At 46.5% G+C, this 18,850-nt stretch overlaps 1 protein-coding gene across 6 annotated transcripts in view; it reads right to left on the bottom strand.

Annotated features, from left to right (window-relative positions):
* IL16 (interleukin 16) overlaps positions 1-18,850 on the bottom strand; it is a 108,356-nt gene that overhangs the window by 24,147 nt on the left and 65,359 nt on the right. For all 6 annotated transcript variants that reach the window (XM_030814904.1, XM_030814906.1, XM_030814905.1 and 3 more), the window contains 6 exons: positions 16,949-17,091; positions 14,628-14,738; positions 11,721-11,835; positions 6,257-6,330; positions 5,380-5,596; positions 2,203-2,320 (listed from right to left, as the gene is read on the bottom strand). In XM_030814904.1, coding sequence (XP_030670764.1) covers positions 2,203-2,320; positions 5,380-5,596; positions 6,257-6,330; positions 11,721-11,835; positions 14,628-14,738; positions 16,949-17,091 — 778 coding nt within the window. The remainder of the gene's footprint in view (positions 1-2,202; positions 2,321-5,379; positions 5,597-6,256; positions 6,331-11,720; positions 11,836-14,627; positions 14,739-16,948; positions 17,092-18,850) is intronic.

Raw genomic sequence — 18,850 nt, 5'->3', positions numbered from 1 at the left:
AGGAATTGACAAACTTTTTCTGCAAAGAGCCAAAGAGTAAATATTTTTGGTGTTGCATGCTTTGCCGTACTGTCTATCGAAACTACTCAACTCTGCTGTTATATTAATAGCATGACAGCTGTGGCCATAGATGAGGCATAAACAAATAAGCATGGCTTTGTTCCAATATAATTTTATTAAAACAACAACAACAACAAAACCAAAACAGTGATAGGCTCCAGTTTGCAGACCGCTGGCCTAGTTGGTCATCAGCAGGTCCAGGATTGGAACTCTAGCCTCCTGAGGCTGATTTCCCTGTTTCCCCTGCTGTGTTCTGTGACTTCCTTCTGCTGAGTTCATCCTCCTTCACCCTTGCTAGGAGCGTATTCCTTTTTACTGCTGTAACTGAAGGCCATGGTTATATAGCACCAGATGCTAAGGAAAGCAGAAGCTTCCAGAACAATCCCTACCCCACTGCAGATCTAAGAAGGAGGTGCTCTCTGTCTGAGGGTACTAGGACCAAGACAACCACATGGAACCTGCAGTTATGTCCTACGAACCAGCAGAGCAGCTCAGCAAATCACCTGCCACCCTCCTGCAGATAACAGCAAATCCCTTTCTAATTCAGAAGCTCCAGAGAGACAGCATCATAAGCAGGGATGGCCTTTCCATACACTGCAATTGTAGGAAACCCTTTAACAGGATGGCAAAACTCTCCTGATTTAGGAAAACCCAAAACCAGTGAGAGAAGATATATTTGCACTATACATGAATGTTAGAGTGCAAAGCATTGTAACAAATTAAATAGGATAAATTTTTAAATCAAATTCAGATCAGTTATTGAAAAAAATTAGATTTGAACTTCTCTTAGAAATTATTTATAAAAAATATATCTGGAGTACCCAAAAATATTTTATGGGAGAAAGAACCTGTATTCCTCTTACTGATATTTTCTCTCTCTCTTTTTTTTTTTTTGAGACAGGGTCTTGCTCTGTTGCCCAGGCTGAAGTGCAATGGTGCAATCTTGGCTTACTGCAACCTCTGCCTCCCTGGCTCAAGTAAGCCTCCTGCCTCAGCCTCCCAAGTAGCTGGGATTACAGGAAGGTGCCACCACACTCGGCTAATTTTTATGTTTAGTAGAGATGGGTTTTGCCATGTTGCCCAGGCTGGTCTTGAACTCCTGCGCTCAGGCCATTCACTCGCCTTGGCCTCCCAAAGTGCTGGGATTATAGGTGTGAACCATGGTGCCCAGCTTACTAATATTTTTGTCATTAAGCCACCATTTCCATATAGAATTCATAGATTAACCTCATCAAAGCTCCTATTTATGTCACTGTAAATTCGCTATTAGTTAAATCTGAATTAAAGTGCGTTTTCTATGTTGGACTGGCGTTCTCTGAGACGATGCTTCTGAAGCTGGAACATGCATACACGTTCATGGGCATTTTGTTAGAATGCAGGTCCTGGCTCAGCAGGTCCGGGTGGGACGTCTGAGATTCCACATTTCTAACAAGTTCCCAGTTGACATTGATTCTGCTGGTGCAGACCACACTTTGAGGAACATGGCTCTGAGCTATGCCCAGATCATTCTCTTTTTTGTTGTTGTTGTTTTTTGTTTTTTGTTTTTTGTTTGAGGCACCTGTGGGACTTTATTAGCTAAACAGACCCCAGCTCCAGCCACAGGCTTGAACCAGCCCCCTGGGCATGGCCTCAGACATTCCCACCAGCTTCTCTGCCTCCCGGCCCGGCCCTGGGATTTCTCAGGGTCACAAATGTGTGCAGGGTTGGGGGTGTGCTGGCCACAGCAGGATGTGGTATTTAGGCCACCCCACCTCAGTCTGGTCCCGGCAGGACCCACACCTGGCTGTGCTGTGGGAGCTGAGAACAAAGACCCTGTCCACCCCACTCCTGCTAGCCCTGGGGGCTCAGCCAGCACCCACCCTCCCAGTGGCCTGGAGAGGGGTTGGGGTGCAAAGCCTCACTCCCTCCCTCTGAGCCAGATTGCAAATGCATCTCCCAAGAGTGTCCTGGGGGGCAGGAAGGAGGCCTGTCCCTCCCCAGCCAGTGCCCACAACAGGGGGTGTCCTGGCGGGTGGAGCGGCTGACCTCCACCGCAAGATCATTCTTTATAGCTCATGTCCAAATCAATCTCCCGACATTCTACGGTATTTCTGCCCTGGTTGTAAGTCGGGGGTATATTCAGAAACAGAAGGGAGGACATACCGGAGACGTCCGTCCAGGTGCGCCACGGATCCTGGTGAGAGCGTGTGCACGAAAATGCCAGAGATGCACTGGAAGTAGGGAACGCTGCACAGGCCGATGCCCAGGCCCACGCCGGCCTCTGGAAGCAGAACAGGGCGGGGTGGGGAGACCGGGACTGAACTTTCCCAGGGGGCCTACTCGTCGATTGGGTGCCACAGAGATGGCCCCCTGGTTATTACAGCTTTCATCCCACCTGTATTCACAGAGTAGTCGCTGTGTGCAGGCACCGTTCTAGGGCCAGAACAGTGACCAAGGCAGGCAAGGAATAGTGGGGAAAGACTAGGAAGGAAGGAGGGAAGGAGGGAGGAAGGGAAGAAGAGAAGGAGGGAGCTAGATGAGAAGAGAGGATAGTATCTAAGACTGATAAGTATTATATGGTGAATGTATGCAGAATGTGCTGGAAAGTGACGGATGGCTACTTCAGGCCTCAGAGGAGACACTAGTTAGGCTAAGATACAAGTGGCAAGAGTTAGGGGTGAAGAGATGGGGCAGAGCATCTCAGAAGCAGAAACAGCCAACGCAAAGGCCCAAGGGCAAAAGCAAGCATGCCATGTTGCAGGACCAGAAAGGCCAGTGTGGCAGGGACACAGCCTGCATGGGAGAGCAGCACGTGACGGTGAGAGAGAGGGATCAAGATCAAGTGAAGATTCAGTGGGGCTGTGTCAACAAGGGCATGTCAGTGAACGGGTTTATTCTCTACTGAGAACCGTTGCCATAGGAGAGCTATGAACAAGGAAGTGACATGATCTCACTCCTATTTTTATGAACATATCTGGCTACTGTGAAGGGAAAGAACTATGGATCATGGAGAACGGAAGCAAGGAGACAAGCTAAGAGGCCTCTGTTGAGAGAGACAGTGGTGGCCTTGGACTTCACCTCTAGTGACGATGGAGAGAAACGGATGCCCATGGAAGATATTTTGAAGATAGACTTGCTGATGGATGAAGTATAGAAACTTAACAAATAAAATCAAAATAACTCGGAGATCTGTTTGGCTTGAGTAACTGGGCGGATGGTGATGTTACTTACCAAAGCAGGGAGGGCTATGGAGGCCCGGGGCTATGAGGGTAAGACTGGGGGGTTCAGTTTTGCCCAAATGACATGCGCAATGTGCTGGAAAGCGAGGAATGGCTACTTCAAGTGGCTGCACAGGCAAGGGGGTGCTGTCAGGATGTCTGGGACTATCCCAGGGACATGTAGAGCAGATGTTTGCACAGATGAAGCCGAAACCCAGAGGAGAAAGCAGGGTGGAAGCTGAAAGTTTGAACGTAGCTGCATGTAGGTGGTGTTAGGGCCATGGGGCTGGATGGGATCCCCCAGTGTGTGGGAGAGGACCTGGGGCTCACCAACATGGAAACGCCTGGAAAACGAGGAGCTGTCGGCAAGGAGGACCAGATGGAGTGAGCACAGAGTAGGGGAAAGCCCTTTACAGTTTTCTTTCGACACGTATGATTTACAGAGCACTTTGGCAAATGTTTTCACCTTCTCATGCTGGTCCTTGCAGCAGTCCCATAAGGGAGGTCGTGACAGTTGTTGGCAATCCCATTTTATGGATGAAGAATTTGGTAAAAGTCAGAGCCCTTCCCACAGCCCAGGTGTCCTGACTAGAGCAAGAGTTTTTCAGTCTAATGGGTGTCAGAATTGCATAAGCTACTTGTTTAGAATGTGGATCCCTCGGCCTCACCTCACCTTGTTGAACAAACACTGTTGAAGCAAAATCTCTGGGGGTAGAGTCTAGAAGCTGCATTATATAAAATGAGCAAACAAAAATCCTCCCTAAGGTGTTTCTGATGCCAGTGATCAGAGGAAACACCACTCCAAGGCCATGCCTTTCCCATTTTATGCCTGCTCAGCGAATACACTGCGGGAGCCCTGGTTACAGCTGTTGGGACCATGCCAGCACAGACTTATCTGCCCCAGTCCTTATGCCAAGCATTGTGCCAGGCTTGCAGGCACACAGAGGCATCTGAGGCCTCAGGGAGCTTCCGACCTAGCAGGAGTGTTTTAAAACCCTCCATGTATTTATCATGGTATATTTACAAATCTGTTTTAAGTTTTTAAGATAATTGCTAAATGATATATTTAAGTCTCCATCTAGTTAGTTCAAGTCATGACTCTATCCATCCATCTACCTATTATCTATCTATCTATCTATCTATATCTATTCATCCATCTATCCATCCATCTATTCATCCACCTAGCTAGGAATTAACTATGTGTGCTTCCCTTCCACTTTGACAATATATCTCAAGCCCATCCTCTTCTCTCCAAATCCACTACTCCCAACCTCTGACCCAAATGGCTGCAAGTGGTTTCCAAGCCTCTACTTTCGTCACACTATGGGCCATTCTCCATGGAGAACCCTAGGAGACATTTTTTGAAGAATAAGCTGATGTGTCACTCCCCTGCTTCGAAATCTTTAAAGGATTTCCAACTCCAGTTAGAAGAGAATTGAGCTGCAAAGCCCCACAGGGTCTCTCTGCCTCTGCCAAGTACCCTGATGTCAGCTCTCACTCTGCCCACCTAGCTCCAGCCATGCTGGCCTTCATTCTGCTCCTAGAAGACATGCTGGCCCCTGTGCTGGAGCCCAGCTCTGTGCCTCGCCGCCTCCTCTTTATCCTCCAGGCCTCATCTCGGTTGCATGCAGGCAGAGAGGGCTCCGAGCCCTCTGGAGTCAGCAGCCCACCTGGGGTGGCAAAGGGAATGGCTGTCTGTCCGTGAATGTCAGAGGTAGAAAGGATCTCAATTCTTTGCCACAGGTAGGGAAACAGAGGCCCAGGGAAGGGGAGGCAGCCTGCCCAGGGCGTCTTAGCATATTTACTGCAGAGCTACCACTCCTGGCCCATTGTCTCTCTCTCTCTCTCTCTCTCTCTCTCTGGGTATTTTTGTGTTTGAGTTTTTGTTTGCTTTGTTTTGCTTTATTTAAACCACTGACCCAGAACACATTGACTAGATTCAAATGATATGTCTTGAGCTTCTATAAACAGACGACTAGACCTGGCTCCACGCAATAGCTGTAAAATGTGCTAAAAGACAACATCCTGCCCTGCCTTTGGACTGATTCCAAGTGAGGAAAGCCTGGGAGACTCAGCCAGTGCTGGGAGACCCAGGCAGGGGATGCAGCTGCAGCACTCCTACCTTTCTGCAGAGAAACCTCCACCATGATTCTGTAATTGGGCTTGGCAGTGCTGATGGGAGCCGAGGGGCTTTCCAAGGCGAAGGAGCTGCTGTCCTTGGTGATACAAGTGCTGGAGCTCAGGGAGCGGCACAGTGGGGGAGACAGGTGGCTGCACAGGGAAGGGGGTGCCGTCAGGCGGGTTCTCACGGTGAGGGTGAGGAGCCCCTTTTTGGCTTGCTGAAAGGAAAGAGAGAAGGCTACAACACCCAGCAGCAATCCAGGGTGAGATGAAGAAATACTGTTTAAGGAAACACACCTCTGTGTGTGTGTATGTGTCTGAAATATAAATGTGTGTATATATTCATACATGTTACAAATTATATTATGACATATTTGTATATATACACACAACAACTATATATATCTACATATGCCAGATAGATGGATGAATAGATAGATACATGGAAGGATAGATAGATGGATGAATAGATGGATGGATAGATGGATGAATAGATATAGATAGATAGACAGATAGATAATAGGTAGATGGATGGATAGAGTCATGACTTGAACTAACTAGATGGAGACTTAAATATATCATTTAGCAATTATCTTAAAAACTTAAAACAGATTTGTAAATATACCATGATAAATACATGGAGTGTTTTAAAACAATTTTATAAATATTAAAGAGTTTTAAAATCCCCCACAACAATCCCGATCACACTATTATTTTCTGAGTCAGGTCTTCTTTTAACCCTGCACCAAGAGCAGCATCAGTGAGGTGCCTCATGTGAAGGGTTCCACAATTTGAATTTGTAGGTTTGGATGCTGAGAGCTTGGTTTCTTTGCCTGAAGGCCCCAGAGTTTGGCCACGTGTTGATAAGAAATGGTCACCTTGAACTTCTGCAAAGCATCCTGATGTGTTAGTCCAGCCATTGATTCACCATTGAGCTCCAGAATTTCATCACCTGTTGAGAGAGAGAAAGTGTAGCTAAGAAGAGTGTTGCTCAATCAAAGGGCATTATCATTACCTTTAACTCTAGGCTCCCCACCTGCCCAGCTTTTTGTATGATGCATGAAGCTCTGGAAGAACATTTTCTCATTTTGTGCTCTCCCCTTGCAAAGCAGGCAGGGCAGCAACATGGGCCTTCTCTGGCACTCACTCTCTTCCAGGGTGAAACCCAGGGTTCTTAGCCAGGCACACAAGTCCTGGCTAGATATGGTCTTTGCCCACCGCTTTGCTTCACCTCCTTCCTCCTTGTCTCCCTGACCCTCACACCATTTGCTCCCATGCATCATTTTCTGATGCAACACGACCTGCATTTTCCACAATGGTCTGTGCAGTTAAATGCTTGTCCATGCTATTTTCTCAAATAAAATGTACTTCCACTTTCTCCTCCTATCCCTTCTTAATCTTTAGGCCCCTGCTACCTTTAGCTCCTTTGTACGTTCATGTCACACTGTACCTACTGCACTTGTCACCCTGGGTGGTGATCAATGGCCTGCACCCTGAGTCACTCCCTGGCCAGGCTGGCAGCTTGTTGGGGAAGGGATTTTGTCTTATTAGATGATATATCCCTAGGACCAATGCTGAATGAGGTCTACAGATTGCTCAGTGGATGTGGTTTGGATACGATTTTCCAGAATGCAATGTAAACCCCATTTTACAATAGAGAAAAGTGAACTCAGAGAAGTCCAAAGTCATATGGTAAAAATAAATAAATAAATAATTAAATAGGACTTGAATCTTTTGACTGCAAGTCCTTTTTTCACAACAGTATACTTGTAGGAGAATCATTCTTCCTGTAACCAAAAATCCATTTCTATGTGAATAGAAAACCACTTTCTCCCTTTCTTTCAATTTGTTCAATACACAAACAGGGAGCATTTTCTCTGAATTCAACATTGCACCAAGCAACTCAGATATAAATACTATGTTTACACTGACTTCCGGACCTGGTCGTTACTGATGAATCTGCTGTCACCTAATCATGGTTCCATTGTATATAATCCATCCTTTTTCTCTGGTTTCTCTTAAGATTCCTTTTTCTAGCTGGGCACTGTGGCTCACACCTCTAATCCCAGCACTTTGTGAGGCTGAGATGGGGGCACACTGCGCAACATGGTGAAACCCTGTCTCTACAAAACGTACAAAAATTAGCTGGATGTGGTGGCATGCACCTGTAGTCCCAGCCACTTCAGAGGCTGAGGTGGGGGATCACCTGAGCCTGGGAGATCAAGGCTGCAGTGAGCTGTGATTGCACCACTGCACTCCAGCCTGGGCTACAGGATGAGATCCCGTCTCAAAAAAAAAAAAGTAAAGATTTTTCCTTTGTCTTTGATATTCTGCAGTTTCATTATGATGTGCTACAGAGAAAGGAAACATTTTGTGTTTCCTCAAGCAGAAAAATCATGCCTTAAGTCAGTTCTTGAAAATTATAAACCACTATCTTTTTGCATATTATCTCTTCCCTTTCACTCTATTCTTTCTAAAATTCCTATTACATGTATTTTGGACCCTTTCAACCTATTCTCCATATTTCTTTAGTGCTCATCTTTTTCTTCTTTGATCTTTGTGGCGTACTGGATAATTTCCAGTTCACTAATTCTCCTTACGGCGGCATCTAATCTTCTGTTTAAGCCATCCATTGAGTTTTTTATTTCAATGACTGCTTTTTTTTTGCTCATTTCCAAAAGTTATTTTTTTCACTTCCACTTATTTTTTTTTTACTGTGTTCCGGTCTTGTCTTACAGTTTATATTCCTTTTTATATCTTTTTAAAATGATTTTAAACATAGAAATTCTATAGTCTCTTTTAGATTGTTCTGTTAAGTTGTTAAGGGCTAACACTCCTCTTTGTTATTTCTGCTGACTCTCCTCAACAGTGGACATTTCCTGAGGTATTATAGTATGTAATCTTTATAAACTCATTTTCAGGATATTCTGTTTTTCTATGGGGTTCCCATATACCCCAGGTCACTGCCAGTTTTTCCTTTATTTCCATTTGGCACCCCAAGGTTTTCACTGGTTTGGGACTAGTTTTCATATTAATTTCTTACCTTGGCGTTACCTTTGCTTTACAGGAACTATAAATGTAAACTGCATGCCCATATATGACACAATTTTGATATTCACTTTTCGGTGAGAGATGTTTTTTGCCCACTGAGGAGCCATGGGTAAAGTTAAGTTTCCTTGTTGCTCCCCTGGGGCCTGTTGGCTTTATTGAGGGGAAACTCTTTCATTATCAAGGCTGTGTGCAGGTTCTCAGAGCCTCACAGGGACCCAAGGCTCTGTCCCCTCTGCCCATGTGGGCATTCAAATCTGAGCTCCAGCCCTTAAGGTCTATAAGCATCCAGCAGCCCTCCCCGCCATATCATCAACCCCTGAGTTTGCCATTCTTAGATTTAAAGTTGTTTCTTTGTTTCTTAGCAGCTGGACATTTCCACATCTTTATTTTGATTTTGGATGTGCTATATTATTTCACAAGTCTACGTATTGGAAACAGGGGCTGGAGGCAGGGTGGGGAGAGTATTCAAATCAGTTCCGTCTGTTAGGTTGCTGGAGCCAAAGTGAAAAATAAAAGGAACCAGTCCTTGTCATTGGGAGACTCCAAGTCTGGGAAGGAAAATAGATACATTTAAAATATCAGAATATAATTACATGTGTGCTGAAGGAAGGATAGACAACAAAAATTCAGAATGTCCATTCTTAATTACCTAAGGGGCTAGACTTCTCTTTAAGTTATTAGAATGTCCATCTTACTGGGGCCACACAGCCCAGCTCTGGGCTTTTTGGAATGTCCTGTCCTTATTTGGCTACATCTGGTAAAAGCTGGTTGATTAGGTTTTGCCAAATAAATCTTACGCAATAGTTTCTTGGAAGGGGAATAAAAGTAAAACATTAGTAGCCTTGATCTGTACACCAAACTTTTGTTGCAACTAATGTATTTGCCCTGAATTCAAGATTCAAATATTTACTTTTAAAAGAAGTTATAAAAGATGATTTGGTCAATGTTTGAGGCTAGAATCAGGGACCGTATACTAGCTGAGAGTCTTGACTCATTGAAATCTTCAATTTTTATGATTGCTGTTAACTGAGGGAGGCAAATGCTCAGAAAAAATAAAAAGGTTGGCTCGGGCAGGCTTACGTTCAGGAAAGAAAACAAAACACCATATTCTCTTTTCTTGCCACTTTAACCCTTCCCCCACCCTTTGTTTAAACACAGAAAAGTACAAAAGATAATAAAACACACGATGGCACACTGTCCCAGTTCTGATCCCACTGTTCTTTTTTCCTCTCTTCGACTTTTCCTCTCCACCACCCTCTTGATTTAGCTGTTCTCCTAGAACTACATCTGGGCTCTCCCCTCCCCTCCCCTCCCCTCCCCTCCCCTCCCCTCCCCTCCCCTCCACCACCCTCCCCTCCCCTACCGTCTTGATTTAGCTATTCCCCTAGAACTGCATCTGGGCCCTCCCCTCCCCTCCCTCCCCTTCCCTCCCCTCCCCTCCCCTCATCTGCTTGGTAACTTCAGCTGTTTTTCTAACGTCCGTGCTCCCCAAATACCTGCATTCACTTCTAACTCCCTGAACGGAGAGAGAACGGATGTCATTCCTCTGCTGGACATCGCCATCTCGTGGTCATCCTGGGACATTGCTCTCCCTTCTGCCACTCAAACCTACACATCCTGGTTTGCCTTCCTTTTCCTCCTCCTCCTCCAGTGCCTCTTCCTCTATGTAAGGCAATGTCTCATTCTCTAGTTTACTAAGACCAGAAACCTTCCAGTTCTCTCTGACCCGCCCCGCCCTTTGTGACCTCTGCTCAGCCTCTGTCACTTCGCTCATCTGCTCCCTTCTCCTCCCAGGGTTACCGCCTCTGGGCAGTCCTTAGAGCTGTAGCCTGGGGTTCACAATGGCCCACTTCACCCTACACTCTGCTTCCTGAAGCCTCTGAAAACCCTGGTCACAGCAGGTCCCTCCCATAGTATAAAAACCTTCAGAGGCTCGGCATTGCCCACACCCTAAAATCCGTATGTGTAATTCTGCATAGTGCTGGGGTTGATAAACTTTTTCTGTAAAGACCCAGATAGTAAAAGTTTTAGTCTTCGTGAGCTGCAACCATTCCATACTATGCCATAACATGAAAGCAGCCCTGGATGACGGGTACGTGGATGAGCGTGCTCGAATCCCCAGAAAGCTTTTTTATGGATACTAAAATTTGGATTTCATTTCATTTTCACATATCATAAAATAATCAAAAACACTTTTAAATGTTCAACCATTTAGAAATGTAAAAACCTTTCTTTGTTCATGAGATATTGAAAACAGGTGGTGGGCCAGATCTGGCCCACAGACTGTAGTGTGCCTACCCTGCCCTAAGCAAGTTAGATGATTAAAGGTGGTTAGGCTCCCAGCATAGCTTACAGAAACCCAGCTGACAGAGAAGAGTGAAAACGCTATGAAGTCACTTCTCTTCAGACCTCTGGTGTATGACCCAGTCCTTGACCTGCAGTGGGTACTCTCTGCCCTGTGACTTCCAGCCCCTGAACTTTGCCTCCTGAGTTGAAACTTGGCAATCTCTTTGGGCCAAACCTGCTGCTCAATAATTCATGCATGACTTTAGGGTGGAGTTGGGGGTGGGGGGAACCCTGACTCTCCAGGACAAGAAGACAGGCAGCTCTGTTTCCCCAGCCCCTCAATCCCAGGATGGCTGAGGCTTCTGTCCTGTGAGGATATGAAAGAGTTGAGAGGGGGTGGGTCGATGGAAGAAAGGTGGGTGGGGAGTGGAAGAGAGAGTCCCTGTGGCAGACCATGAGCTCTTCAGGAATCATGCCTGATTGTTTCTCTCTGTATTCCTAGACTCTAGAATTCAGTAGACTCGTAGCGAATGTTTATCAGACTCATCTGTTACAAGGGTTGGAAGCATTGAACCTGGTTTCCCTATGGTTGTGGGTTAGGAAGGACAGGGATAATGAGGGAGAGGGGGTGTTAGCAGATCTCAGCAACTGAGACAGGATCTTGGATGGAAAGGGAAAGACAGCTGAGAGAATGGGTGAGAGGAGGGAAGGGTCAGAAACAGACCCCTCAGACTTCAGTCCCACCCAGGCTGGCCCCAGAACCAGCTAAGAGGTAATGGTGCCAGGGGCTAAATGTGCAAACATGCACAACCAACCTGCCAGTCATAATGAAGACCCCCTCGGGGGAGCTGTGTCCCCACTCCCTGCAGACCCCAGGATGCATGCTGGCCATATCCTGACAGCTCAAGACACATTTTGCATTCCCAACATCTTCTATGGCCCCAGCAATTCTGGATTCTGCTTCTGATTCCTCCACCATGGTCTGAAAAGGGCTGGGAAGCCTACCTTCCTGTAACCTTCCATCAGCTGCTGCTGCTCCCCCTGCAAAAATGGTTTTGACGTAAATCCCAATGGGGCCATAAATGCTGTCTTTTCCCCCAACGATGCTGAAGCCCAGACCCTGGGGAAAAAAAAGAGAAGGTCTGATTTAGGGGTAGTATCCCATGCTTCTCATTGGGCTGATGCCTTCTGAGGGCCTGCCTCAGCCCTGAACAAAGGGATTGGGAAGGAGAGAAGGTGCCTTTGGTCTCAGAGGTCTCAGAACTTAACAACAACAACAACAACAAAAATAGCAAGAGCAGCGGCCTGAAGGCCAGCCTGGGGTGGGCAAAGCTTCCCCTGCAAATCGGCCAGTGAGTTCACAGAATGGCCTGGCAGACCTGAAAAGCAGCAAAGGAAATGCATGTGACTTGCTCAATTTTGTTGAGGACTAAGGCACCCCATCCTGCCCTAGAGGGCACAGCTTGAGTCTACTAAGCAGCTTTCTAGACTATAAGCTCTCTGAAGACAGTAAATGCATCTTATTTCTGTGTCTGGCCTCAGGCAGGTGCTCAAGAAGCACGTATTACAGGATAAAAGCATAAATGCACCTGCAGGCCAGCCTTTTGGGTCCAACCTACAAGCATGCCAGGCAGTGGCCAGTAGCTTGGCTCCTAGACAGACCCTTTAAAGTGATGGCCACTGCTCTTAGGAGCATCACCCTGTGCCACAGAGACAACACACTGTCCGCCATCTTCTTGACACTGTAGGGATAGCTGTGGGGATGGGCAGCTGTTCTAAGCCTCTGGTGAAGGTGGTGTGTGTTCCAGGATGGGCAGGACAAATGGTGGCCAGGAGTAGCACAGGCTTAGGAAAAGGTGAGGTAGGAGCCCCTTCAGGGCTCCTCCACAGGCCCCTAGCCTTGTCCTGGCTGAGACGGCTGCTCTAGACTCAAAGTCTCACCCACCCTGGGGACCCAGGATGGCATCATGGTTAAGAACAAGGCCCAGGGGTCAGGCAGCCTGGGGTCATTGCCTTGGTTCAGCTGCTCAATAACCAAGTGACCTTGGACAAGTCCTGCAACCTCCCAGGTCCCCCATCTCCGTATCTATATACACACATACACACATAGATATTCATTAGAGATAGTGTCTCCCTCTGCTGCCCAGACTGGAGTGCAGTGGCTCTATCGCAGCTCACTGTGTCCTCAAATTCCCAGACTCAAGCAATCCTCCCACCTCAGCCTCCTGGGCAGCTGGGACTACAGGCATGTGCCACCACACCAGGTTAATTTTTATTTTATTTTATTTTATTTTATTTTATTTTTGTAGAGACAGGGTCTTACTATGTTACCCAGGCTGGTCTCCAACTCCAGGACTCAAACAGGAGGCCTCCCAAAGTGATGGGATTACAGGCGTGAGCCAGTGTGCCCGGCTCCACGTCTATAAAAGGGAGATAATAGGAGGGTTGTTGCGGGGATTAAAGGAGTTAGGGTTGCAAAGCCCATAGCACAATGCCCGGGTTTTGGTGGCTGGTTTTATTGTGTGATTTGCTTTTGACTCTACCTCAAGCACTTACTGATCCTTCTGGGTCTAACTCCTCCTCCCCCTGCTTCACTGCTACTTGTCATCCTGTTAGTGACGAGATCTTGGGGTGTAGGTTGTATCGCCAGATAGTGGGAAGCCTGCTTTATTTCTGAACTCATCATCACTGCTCTGTACATGAGGATTTCTATGTCAAATGATTCATCTTCTTCCACCCCCTGGCCTCATAAAGATTACTCATTGAATGCACATTTTGTGCACACCAAGATAACTTGAACCATTTTTGGTCATCTTTGCATGAGTTTTGGTGGCGTTTACCATTTCACCTTCTTTTGGGCACTGCAAACAATTTAAAAGTCGATTCAACAAAATACTACTACCTAAATTGAAGGGGAAAAAGCATAGTAATTTACTAATCAGAAAATGGGGTCGTTCAGAGAAAGTCAGCATAGAAGACAGTTACCCCTTGTGATCAGAGGAGCATTCATCCCAGCATCTCTCATGTTTGTCTCCTTTTTTATTTCCTGCTAAGCTCCCAGCAGACAGAAGGAACAGGAGATGGAGGGAAAGAGGACTTGAGGTGTATGGTGGGGCCCCTCCCCCTGGGCAGACCATAAGTAGCAATTGGGTCCTCCCCTCACACCACACAAAAAATTATATTACATAAAGAAACCACCCTTTCATTATTTTAGCACCTGGGTTGCTTGGGCTGGCCTGAGAGCTTTGCAGTCAACCTCACGCACACGGTGGCATGTTCTGGGAGCAGTGCAAACCTGTGTACACCCCCTACCTCACCACCACCACCAATACTTCTGTATCCCCTTTGGATATATCTCAATTGTGAAGCAGAGATCAGTATGATGCCTCATCATCTTGAGAGAGGTAGAGTTAGTTCTGACTCTTCCAGATGCTCCAATTGACAGCCAAAAGCACTATCAACCATTGAATTTCCCACATGTAGTAGGTAGCATATGTTTTTATAAATTAATATGTGGGTCCCTGCTTTATTATGCCAACATCTGAATGGCAGAGGTAAACTCAGGATCCAGAAATCTATGTAAACAATTTGGGTTTATGTATCAGGTAAAATTAAGTCCTGGAAACTACTGTGCCAGGAATGAATTAGAGAACAAGCTTTGAAAGTGCTAAGGCAGCTGGCAGGGACTGGCATCCTTTACAAGAAAACGATCACTTTGTCTAATTAGAAAAATGTGTGCTGCTTGGACTCAGCCAGTTGTGCGTTTTAAAAGACTAGCCGCTCTTGTGTTTGTCTCTTCTGATGCGCCAGGACACCCGAGTAGTCCTATTCCCATCCTTCCCTGGACACAGAAGCTCCTTGGAGACTGGTGCCGTCCCCCAGGACTTCCTGTTGGCCACAGTCTCTTCTCACCTTAGCCTGGCCCTTCATCAGCACGATGTTGGAGATGACTGAAGCCTGGAGGCCCCCAGATGGCTGCACGAGCTGAGCTGTGCTCAGGGACCGTGTTGGTCTCAAAGTTCCCTGCAACAAGCAACCAGAGTGGGCAGAAGATTAGCCACGTAGGACAGCAGCACACGCCTCACCAGGAAGGGGAAAAGCCCAGCCAAGGAGAGGAACCAAGTCCTCTTTCTCCTAAGGGCAACATGTTGAAAAACGCCAACTGACAAATTGGAAGAAGAAACCATAAACTGGAGTCTTATTTCCTCTTCATAAAACTGAGTGTTATTTGATATCATAAAAAAGAGATCTGATTTCCCAAATTATTGATGGACAGTTTGAATACTATAAAAACAAAATTAAACTGACACTTTCAGGCATACTTGGTATGGGATTAAAAGACTAACTCCATAAAAATCTCATCACACTGCAGTATATTCAAAGGTCCAACTGCCAATTAGTAACCATTTCCTAGAAATAAAAAAAAGGGAAATTTAGTAAATATAATTTAATCATTATTTCCTCTGTATGTTACTGCCCACTATAAAGCTGACTAGGAGAAAATGAACAAGTGAATGTGTCATATGGTTTGGCTGTGTCCTCACCCAAATCTCAAATTGTAGCTCCCCTAATTCCCATGTATCATGGGAGGGACCCGGTGGGAAATAATTGAATCACAGGGTGATCTTTGCTGTGCTGTTCTTACGATAGTGAACAAACGTCACAAAATCTGATGGCTTTATAAAGGGGAGTTCCCCTGCACGTGCTTTGTTGCCTGCTGCCATGTAAAATGTGACTTTGCTCCTCCTTTGCCTTCTGCCGTGATTGCGAGGCCTCCCCAGCCATGTGGAACTGTGAGTCCATTAAACCTCTTTCCTCTATAAATTAACATCATAGAACACACTGCCTCCAGGACAAGTCCTCACAACCGAGGTCTCAGGCAGAATTTGGGAAGCCAGCTACCAAGAATGCCCTGAGACTTAGGTTCAATCTAAGACACATTTACTGAGAATTCCCCTTGTGCCAGGCAGGAGGTGGTGGGCAAGGGGGTAGAGCCCAAAGACTTCAAAACTCAGAATGTAATTTTGGGGTAGGCAGACAGGCTTAACTATTTGCGAATGAGAAGCAGAGCTGTGTGCCACAGGAAGCTGCCCTGCAGTGGGGAAATACAGGTTTGTGGTGAGAGCTTAGACTCGGGAACCCCACTGCCTGGGTTCTTCTGACTCTGCCCATTATCAGCTGGTGGGTGACCTTAGCTTAGTGACTTAGCCCTCTCTGCCTCAGTTTCCTCAGCCGTAAAAGCATGGTCCTAATGGGGCCTATCTAATAGTGTCGTTTTGAAGAATAAATCTATGCGAGTGCTTAGAACGGTGCCCGACACATAGGAAGTTCCCAGAAGAAAGGGAACCTTAGAAAGGCTTTTGAAGGCTAGGGCAGTTTCCAGAGCTAGAGATCAGAGAAGGAGGGGTAAGATGCTACAGACAGAGGGCGCTGTGTGACCAAAAGTGGCAGCGTGCAGCACAGCGTGCTTTGGCTGGGACTGAAAGGCAAGCTGGGGGGATGTGTGTGGGGTACACTGTGCTTTATATCTGCTTAGCTCTCTGCCTGCAAGCTGACACCTGTGGTGGGAAGGTGATGGACTGAGGAGCACAGAGGGCAGTTTAAATTCTGGTCCTATAGGTTTTAAGATGCATAAACTCAGCTCCTCACCTTGCCACGCCTCAGTGTCCTACTATAAAATGGGGCTAACAACATATTCCTTTCTAAGCTTGTTTTAAGAATTGGAGGCAATATTGGTAAAGCAAGTCACTGTATTATAAGAGTGAAAAGCCTTTTTGCACAGGCTTTAGAGTCATAAAGATCAGACTTGAAGTCCCAGCCTTGTTTCTCCTCAACAATGTGAATGTGCATAAATCCCTTAACTTGCCTAAGCTGTAGCTCCCTCTTCTACCTCTTAGGAGTATGTGCAGATGAAATAAAGCGATCCACGCAAAGCCATAGTTCAGGGTCCCCCCACGTGCCGTGTTGTCTACATGTTAGCTCTTAACAGCACACACGTGGCAGCAGTTGCAAGTGCCTGGCACAAGTGGGTGCTCAATGGATGACCATTTCTAATACGGTTCTCAGCCCAGAGATGGTTGTACCTTCTTGCAGCTACTAAGCGAGATCCTCTCCTCTGTAGTTCTGTGGACAAAAAAACTACTGGGAAGTGCTCTTCAGCCACTGTTAATGTTGGGCCCCTCCCTTCTCCCCGGGAGAAACTCTTCTTCGAGTTTCCCTCCTTCCATTCTTACCGCAGCCTTTCCTGCTGGACAGTCCAATTGTTGAGAGAGGGACTTCCTGTTACTGCAGAGAGAATAAGGCTGCCGGTCTGTGGGCGCTGCAGATTTCTTGGTCATTGGAAAATCAATTTCTCTTGTGCAATAGGGATTAACACCTAAACCAGAAGAGGAAAAACAGCAAGAAATCATTTGTGCTCTCAAAATGCAAAGTTCAACTGAGAACAGTATCAGCCCCCACCACCTGCCAGCCCCTCATTAGCCAGGGGCCAGTGTGACTGTAAACCACTTAACACCCTGTGCCAGGTGTGTGGTGGGGAGAGGTGGCCGCGGAAGACATGAGCAGTATGTTCATGATCTCCACGCATGCTGTCTGTACTGCAGGGTGCAGACAGGACTCTCACTTCCATTTTACCTCCATTCAATGCAACAAGAGTTGACAGCCATCTCCTGCAAGTCAATCAGTGTGCTGAGCTCTCAGAAACCACGATGCTGCATCAGATCTAGGCCCCGGTGTTTTCAATCCCAGCCAAGGAGAGAAAGGAGGAAAACACAAAGGTTTCCGAGGACAAGCACAAACAGGCGAGACCCAGTAGGAACGGGGGCAGGGGAGATCCCATCTGACTGCCTCTTACACAGGCACTCACACACAGGGATATACACACATAGAGACAACTCTTGATTCTTTGGATATCTGCAAAAAATGCAAAGCGACAGACTTCCTTTCATCCAACCGGGAACTCTACCCTACCTCGCTACCCTGCCACGTCCAGCTGGGAAAACCTTCACAGATGATCTGATTTAACCTGTCACTGTCTACAACAGTGCTTCCCAAATGAAATATAATGCCAGCCACCTATGTAATTGAAAAATTTTCTAGTAGCCACATTTAAAAAGTGAAAAGAAACAGGAGAGATTAATTTTAATAATATATTTTATTTGGTCTGTTATATCTAACCTATTGTTCTTTCAACATATAAATAATATGTAAAATTATTAGTGAGATATTTTACATCCTTTTCTTCTTGCACTTAGTCTTTGAATCCAGTGGGTCTTTGATACTTTCTGCATATCTCTGTTTGAATAAGTCACATTTCAAGTGCTCAAGACTACATGTGGCTAATGTGTTGGGCAGTTCTGCTCTAGAGGCCAGGAGAGGGGCAGGGTTTGCCTAGTATCCTGAGGGCCAAGTGAGGCTCAAGTGAATGGACAGGCTTTTGTGAAAAATTGCCCTAGAGGAAAAGGTAAGACTGGTGGTAGTTCAAAGGAAACACAGGATGGAGCAGGGTTGGGTTTGCTTTTATTTTCAGGATGGGAAAGACTTAAGCTTATTTATAGGCTGAAGAGAGGAAGCCACTGGCCAGGGTAGCTTGAGAAGAAAAGAGGAGTGGTATCCCTGAGGGTGTGAGATCTCCAAAGAGGGACGAGGAAAGGAACAAAGACAAGGTGAAGAAGGGAGAGGTTTTGGTCCATCCGGGCCGGAGAGTGGCTGGGGAAACCTGCCCCTGCAAGGACAGCTGCTCCCAGCAGCTGCCTCAGCGCGAGTAGGTGGCCCTCTCTGAGTTACAGGGACCAATTCCTCCCAGATGGACCAGGAGGGAGACGAAGCCAGAAGATTCAGAAAACCACACGCTGCAAAAAGAGGACACAGAATCAAGAAAGGGGGTTGAGAGGCTAGAGATCCTCTAGTGCCAACTCTGCCTGTGCGTTATATTTATCTGGAGTGTTTAATAGAAAGGTAGATTTCAGTGCTCCACCCGACCTATTGATCCATATCTGCATGGATCGGGTCTCGGGGAAACCTGTATGTTTGTCAGCCTGTGCAGGTGATGCAGGCAGCTCGTCATTTGTCCTTTGGGAACCCTGCTGGAGTTACTCCTTCCTCTGTCAGTGAGGAAATGGAAGCCCAGAGGGTTC

The sequence above is a fragment of the Nomascus leucogenys genome, chromosome 6 (assembly GCF_006542625.1).
Source record: "Nomascus leucogenys isolate Asia chromosome 6, Asia_NLE_v1, whole genome shotgun sequence".
Lineage (NCBI taxonomy): Eukaryota > Metazoa > Chordata > Mammalia > Primates > Hylobatidae > Nomascus > Nomascus leucogenys.
This window is presented reverse-complemented; position numbering and strand designations above follow the sequence as displayed.